This window comes from Mandrillus leucophaeus, unplaced genomic scaffold (assembly GCF_000951045.1).
Source record: "Mandrillus leucophaeus isolate KB7577 unplaced genomic scaffold, Mleu.le_1.0 Scaffold26, whole genome shotgun sequence".
NCBI classification, from domain to species: Eukaryota; Metazoa; Chordata; class Mammalia; order Primates; family Cercopithecidae; genus Mandrillus; species Mandrillus leucophaeus.
The window spans coordinates 57,986-65,123 of record NW_012102698.1 but is presented as its reverse complement, the minus strand read 5'-3'; the positions used below and the strand labels follow the sequence as shown (position 1 = coordinate 65,123).

The following is a 7,138-nucleotide window of genomic DNA, read 5'->3' as shown; positions in this document are numbered from 1 at the left end:
GGGGAACCAGCCCTCCTGCCCGGGGTGCGCGGCAGAGCCCAGCAACGGGGAGCACCCGAGCCCTGCCCTGGCCGCCGTGGGGCCTTGGCTGCTGGAGGGACCCGTGGTTGTGAGTGTGTGTGCGTCTGAGTGTGAGTGTGTGAGCGAGCGTGCGAATAACTGTGGCTTGAGAGTGTGTGAGTGTGACGGTGGGTGTGAAGGGCGGGCATGGAAACGTGTGATGTGTGTGTGTCGGGAGTATGTGAATGGGCGATGTGACTGTGACTGAACGTGTGTGTGCGCGATGTCACTGAGTCAGAGGGTTTTGCACGTTTTAGCAACAAGGAACAGAAGCCTGATGACGCTGGGGCGTCCTCCCAGTGCGGAGTGGGCCAGGCTGCCAGCGAGGCCAGGCTCCCACTGACTCTGCAAGCTGTGCTGGGGACCTCACACTTTATGGTATCAGCGCCGTTTGCCCCATTTCACAGATGGGGAAATGCAAGGTAGTCTTGGCCACCGTCCCACAGCGCCGCCGCCCGAGGGAGCCTGCTCCATGGGGTTTCAAAGTCCACTCTGCTGCTGTCACTTCTGGTCTGGTCTAGAACCACCTTCCCTTCCCCCCAGGCCTCCTCTCTCCAGTTTCTCAAAAGTTGATCATGGTGGGGCTGGAGGCTTGAGTCTGTGTGGACACGTGGAGGCTGCAGCTGCAGAGGGCAGCTCCCCCATCAACTGACCCGCTGTGTGTGGGGAGGCAGACACAGAAGGAATCAGCCCAGCACCCCTCCACCTCCACCTCCACACCTGGCATCTGCCACTTGGAGGGCACCTGGGCCCTCCCTCTGGCGCTAGAGGCTCCTCCTTGGGGAACCAGGCAAAAGGCCTCTTGGCTTGGGCGGTTGCTCAGGAAAATGTGGCTTAACCCAGAACTTGGGGGTATTCAGACCCCAGGGTGAACCTGTGGGCATCACCCCAGCCTTCATGCAACACTCTCCCCATTCTTCCCCAGAAAGCACCTGCCTCCTTTATTGTTGAAATGTCCTGCCTGTGTCTCCAAAGCTTCCCCTGGGTTCCACTCAACCCTTCCCTGCTGTTTTTGGTGGTGCTCCTTACCTTCCAGCCGGTGGTTGGATTTATGGCCACTTCCCCAGCACCTGGCTGCTCTACACATTTCTCGTGTTCTTTTTTGAGACAGGGTCTCACCCGGACTGTAGTGTAGTGGCGTGATCATAGCTCACTGCAGCCTCACCCTCTTGGGCACAAGTGATCCTTCTACCTCAGCATTCTGAGTACAGGCGCGCGCCAACATGCCCGTCTGATTTTTTTTTTTTTTGAGACGGAGTCTCTCTTTGTCACCCAGGTTGGAGTGCAGTGGCATGATCTCAGCTCACTGCAACCTCCACTTCCTGGGCTCGGGCAACTCTCCTGCCTCAGCCTCCCAAGTAGCTGGGATTATAGGCACTCGCCATCACACCTAGCTATTTTTTGTACTTTTAGTAGATACAGGGCTTTGCCATCTTGGCCAAGCTGATCCCGAACTCCTGACCTCAGATGATCCACCTGCCTCAGCCTTCCAAAGTGCTGGGATTACAGGAGTGAGCCACTGTGCGTGGCCTAATTTTTTGTATTTTTAATGGAGACAACGTCTTGCTATGTTGCCCAGGCTGGTCACAAACTTCTGAGCTCAAGTGATCCTCCCGTCCCAGTTCCTCAAAGTGCTGGGATTACAGGTGTGAGCTGCCGTGCCTGGCCTCATTCCATTTATTTCTGTTGAATGACTGAGTAGTCCCCTGTGAGGGGCAGAGCCCTGCCTGGAAGTCGGGAGACCTTCACCAACCCCCTGAGCCCCATCTCTCCAAGGGTGGGTGGGGATTACCCTTTGTGGGTGCTGCTGGGGTCCCCGCTTGGTCCAGAATGTCTCCAGCATGTTCTGAGCTAGGCCTCCTGGCTTAAGGGCTCCCCACAGTCTGCAGGAGGCTGGCTGGGGGCCTGGTGCACTAGGTGTCTTATCTAGGACGTGCAGGCCCCGTGGGAGGCCTCTCCCAACATTTTGGGGGATCCAGGCCAGGGGTTGGCCCTGGAGTCTGCCAGCAACACTGGGAGAATGTTGGAGCTTGGCCTGCCGTCCTGAACTGTGGTTCCCCTGCTTCCCAGCCCGGCTGTGAGTGCTCAGCGACCCTGACAGGCTGACAGGTAGAGTCTGCCGGGCTTTCCTACTGTCCTTGGCAGCCCCATGCTTAGCCGGTGGCCCAGATCCCAGCTCTGTGTCCACCTGTTCCTCCTCCTGGGTTCCCTTCCCCCACAGTTCCCAGCCAAGCCAGAGCCCCCCACTGCAGAACTTCCTCCGCTCCCTCCCACTTCCTCCCTGTTAGAACAGTACCAGGAGGGAGGTGCCGCTCAGATTCTGGTGGGACTGCTGGCGGGCCGGCGGGCGACAGGTAAGCAAGTAACCCGACTGGCTTGTCCAAGCTCCAGGGCAGGGAACTGGCACCTGGGGACGACCGGGCCTGCCACATAGGGGGCCCTGGCAGCTCTCTCTGCCCATCCCGAACCTGACCTGGGCAGAGTGGAGGCCAGGGTCCCCGTAGGGAATTCTAGGGGTGGGCAGCTGAGCAGGGCATTCTATGCGTGGGGAGCAGAGCTACGCAACCCCTCAGCTATGGTGTATTAGCTGGGGGCTCCCTGGGACTCTGGCACCCTGTGTCCCTCTTCCCCTCTGTGTTATTAGAGACAAGGAGAGGCGGGTGGTGGGTTCCCTGGTGGGGCAGAGCATGGCCTGTGGGCATTAGGTCAGGAACTGGGAGGCAGCTGTCCCCTGGGTCTGCAGGTGGCTGGGTTGAGGTCGTCTGTGTGTGTGAGTGTGTGTGTAAGTGCGCATGCAGCACAGCTGAGGAGGCACAGGGGTGGGACCTTGGCCTCAGCCATCTGCCTCCTGTTTACTTGGCCCACTGCTGGTGGGGGTGGGGGTGGTGCTGTGGTTGGGGACGGGGCAGAGCCTGTTACAAGCCGTGCTGGTGGGAATAGAGTGTACTCCACCGTGTGAGTCTGGTAGGGCCTCTAGCTTTCTGGAGGTAAAACCTTCACCCCTCCACTGCTCCTGGCTGTGGTGCACCCTCTCTGCCCATGTCTGTCACCCCCTTTGGCTTGAATTCAGGTGGGGCCTCCTGGCCTGTGTCCCCCGCATTGGGCATGGGACCTGCCACTTGAGTGCCTACTGGGATTTGTGGACTAAATGACTGACAGATGGTGATGGTCTGCCCGTGGCTGCCTCCCCAGATAAGAACTTTTACCTATAAAAAGCCCACCCCTTCTCTTTAGTGGCCAGAAGGTTCGAGGGGCTCACGTCTGTCCCCTGAGGCTTGGTTTCCTCACCTGAAGTGGGAGGAGTCATGAACAGGCTAGAGGACTGAATGAGGTGGTGGGAGCAAAGGCTGCCCCCTCCGGCTCCGGGCAGCCCCCGTTGTTGGGAGCGGACACTGGAAGGAAGGCCCCTGACTCTCATCCGCTGCCCACAGCGAGCCCGGCTTTCTGAGCAGTGCCTGACTCCCAGCTCAGCCCTGGGAGCTGTGTGTATCCTCTCTGGGTGTGGAACAGGCGTGGGAACAGCCTGGAGCCGGATCCTAAGCCCACCTCTGATGCCTGTGCTCTTGGAGGACAAGCGGGCTTTTCTGACACATAGGACAGGCTATGCCCCGCCCTCACCCAGGAGTCTGGGCTCTTGTCCTGGTTCTGGAAACTTCTAGGCAAAATAAAAAGACTGGGAGGGTGGGAGCCTATTGTCCCTTCACTAATTCATTGCACAAATATTTGTTGAGTGCTTTCTGCGTGGAGTATTGGGGATACAGTGGTGACGACAGACGCAGATCCTGGGATCTGCTCCAGGGCCACCTCTGGATACTTGTGGGGAGCCGGTGCCTGGGGTTGGAGGAAGGTCTGTGCAACGGCCGAGGCCAGCATTCAGGGACTTGCCATCGGGGCCACTGACACGTGGGTATCTTTTTCTTGGCCTGGCACCCACCCAGGCCCAGTCCGTGGATTTAGGGTTAGGGCAAGTGAGGGAAGTGGGAAAGCAACAGAAAATCAGAAACCAACACCCAGGCTCCACCCTGGGCCTCCTTGAGCTACATTTCTGCCCTCACTGTCACACATTTGTCCCTCATTGTCTCATGGGGAACATGGTTGTTCCCACCTTGCATCACTGTGGGAGGGCCAGGGAGGAAATGGGGGAAGGTGCCTCGCAGCCCCTGAAGCCAGCTGCCCGCAGAGGGGCCTTAAGCTGGGCTGTGCGCTGACACAGCTGTGCTGGAAAACAACTCTAGGAAGCAGCAAGCACAACTCCAGCTCCTCATGTCATTCAGGTTCATTGCCAGGGTCCCCAACAATGGTGATTTCCTGCGAAGGTGACTTCCGCCAACTTTTTCCCTAGACGCTATTCCCCCTGGGTGTGGTTTCTGTGACTGAGGGAGAGGTCGATAGCAGAGGAATCATCGGAATTGTCCTCATCCCAGAGAGTTTCCAGAGGGGACCAGGGGCTGTGAAAAGTCTACCAAGGGCCTGGTTAGCTAGGGAAGGGCTCATCAGGGAAGATTTTGATGTTTGAGCTGGGCTCTGAGGGATGAATAGGAGTTTGCTGGTTGGATGCCTGCAGATGAAGGACATTTAGGGCAGAGAGGAGAGCATATGCAAACGCCTGAAGCAAGAAGGGCTTAATGTTGAGAGAGCAGAGAGCTGGGAGGTGAGTCCAGAGTTGGGGCCATAGAGAGAGTGCCTTCAGGTAGGCAGTGGGGAGCTATGGTGGGTATTTGAGGAGAGGGTGGAGCTGCCTGTTGGTTTGGGCCCCCGGGGCTGGGGGCAGGTGCTCAGGCCTCACTGTGTGAGGCAGGATATCAGATTTGGGCTGTGAGCTCTGTGACTGGGGCAGAGAGAGGGCACCTGTCTTGGGTGGTGACTCAGGAAGAGCGGCACTTTGGGCTGGACGTTGGGAGTCCAGTCCCGGCCCACCCTGCAGGGCTGCCTGACCTTGGCAGGTCACCTCATCTATCTGAGGGACAGATAACAGTGTCATGTGGTGAGCAGTGCTTGGAGGGCTGGCTTTGGTGTACTCGGGGAAGGTCACTCCCCTTTCCTGGCCTCGGTTTCCTCACGTGCTGGGATGATCACCACGCCCGCAGCCTAGGGTTGAGGTGGGGAATATCCCAGGAAACCCGTGGCCCCTACTCGGAACAGCGCCAGCTCAGGGGCGCTGACCGCTGGGTGCCTCCTTCCTCCCCACCCTCCCCATCCTCCAGGTAGGGCCCGGGGAGGTGAAGCGACTCTCCTGCCGTCCTAAGCTGGGACTCAAATCCTGGTCTCTCTGACCCAAGTCCACAGCTGCCAACTGGGGCCTTGAAGGATGCGTGAAACACCTGGGCCATGCTGATTAAATGGGTGGTGGCCAGAGACCCCAGCTGGGTGGCCCTGGGCATGGGTGAGGGGTGGGCTAGGCATCCACAGCCCTTCCTTTAGACCCGTGGGTCAAATACCAAGGGCCCCACGGAGCGAGGCCTCAGCTGCACCCATCACGGAGGCCCTGCCTGGGAGAGAGGCGTTTTGTTTTAAGTCCAACAAAGGGCCTGTAACTGTAGCCGGGCAGCTTGGAGCTGCTGGGCTGGTTTGGGGGTGGGGGCCAGGCCTGGTATGAGGTTGTAGCACCCTGCCCTTCTTTCACTTGGCTATTCCACTTCTCAGTTGGTAGTGGCCCCATGAGGGTGGCAGGAAAAGCTCCTGTATGTGAGCTGGCACTTCCCAAGTTATAGACCCCTACGTGACCTGGGCCCCCGCTCATCTCATCTCACATCTCTTCAAGGAGACAGGCCAGGCAGTGGCCCTTGCCTTCTAGGGACAGGACACGTGGCTCCGCCAGAGCACCCTCCTCAAATCGTTGCAGAGTAAGGACTCCTGGTGGGGTTTCCAGAAGGGGAGGGGCGATGGGGCTAGGCCTTGAGAGGTTAGCAGCCTCTTACCTGGCCCTGCGTAGAGCGGAGGCACTTGTCTGTGTTCTGCAGGATACACTACCTCAAGGGGCCCGTAGCAGATCCCACAAAGGAAGTAGAGAGGCCTGCACGCATGCAAGGAACTTGTTTCCGAGCTTCCTGGCAGTCAAGGTGAAAAGGGAACTAGTAGGGTAATGATAAGAAGAGAACACACATGCACATTTGCTGAGAGAACTACAGTCAGGGAGGTATATGGGGAGGCTATATAAACAAGCTGTGAAACAGCTTTCTTGAGAGCCAGTGTTTTATATGAACTTTGACTTCTCAGTCTCTCTAATTGAACTACCAGTATGGGCTTCACACACTTTTTATTTTGAAATAATTTCAAAGTTACTGGCCGGGCACGGTGGCTCACGCCTGTAATCCAGCAGTTTGGAAGGCTGAGGCGAGTGGATCACGAGGTCAGGAGATTGAGACCATCCTGGCTAACACAGTGAAACCCTGTCTCTACTAAAAAGTACAAAAAACTTAGGGACGTGGTGGCGGGTGCCTGTAGTCCCGGCTACGCGGGAGGCTGAGGCAGGAGAATGGCGTGAACCCGGGAGGCAGAGCTTGCAGTGAGCCGAGATCGCGCCACTGCGCTCCAGCCTGGGTGACAGAGCGAGACTCCGTCTCAAAAAAAAAAAAAAAACCACATCAACACCTCAGTGGCCAGCAAACTACTCAGCACAGCTTCCTTAACCATGAGCTGTTTGAAGCTACCAGGCTGAGCACTACTGACTATTTTTTTCAGGCTCTGAATCGCTCCAGGGATCTCAGCAGGGGTGGGAGGAACCAGCTCAACTGTGGAATAGTACCAAAATGTGGCCAGTCGAGGCTTCAAATAAGTCACAGCAGTCTTCACCAGTGCTGGGGTCTTCTCCCCAAGGTTATGGACAAATTGAGCCAAGGTTCTGGGATGGAAAGTCCATCATCCCAAATGGTCAGCTGAAGGTCACCCCCCCGGAAGGACCCTGTGTGGTTCACTTATTTATTTATTTATTTATTTATTTATTTATTTTGAGATGGAGTCTCACTCTGTCACCCAGGCTGGAGTGCAGTGGCGTGATCTCAGCTCACTGCAACCTCCCCCTCCCAGGTTCAAGTGATTTTCCTGCCTCAGCCTCCCGAGTAGCTGGGATTACAGGTGC

At 57.3% G+C, this 7,138-nt stretch overlaps 1 protein-coding gene across 1 annotated transcript in view; it reads left to right on the top strand.

Moving 5' to 3' along the window:
• The first annotated feature begins 4,591 nt into the window (after positions 1-4,591).
• Positions 4,592-7,138, top strand: part of LOC105542440 (NADH-cytochrome b5 reductase 3) — a 33,438-nt gene continuing 30,891 nt past the window's right edge. The window contains 1 exon segment of the mRNA XM_011983991.1: positions 4,592-4,711. Coding sequence (XP_011839381.1) covers positions 4,592-4,711 — 120 coding nt within the window.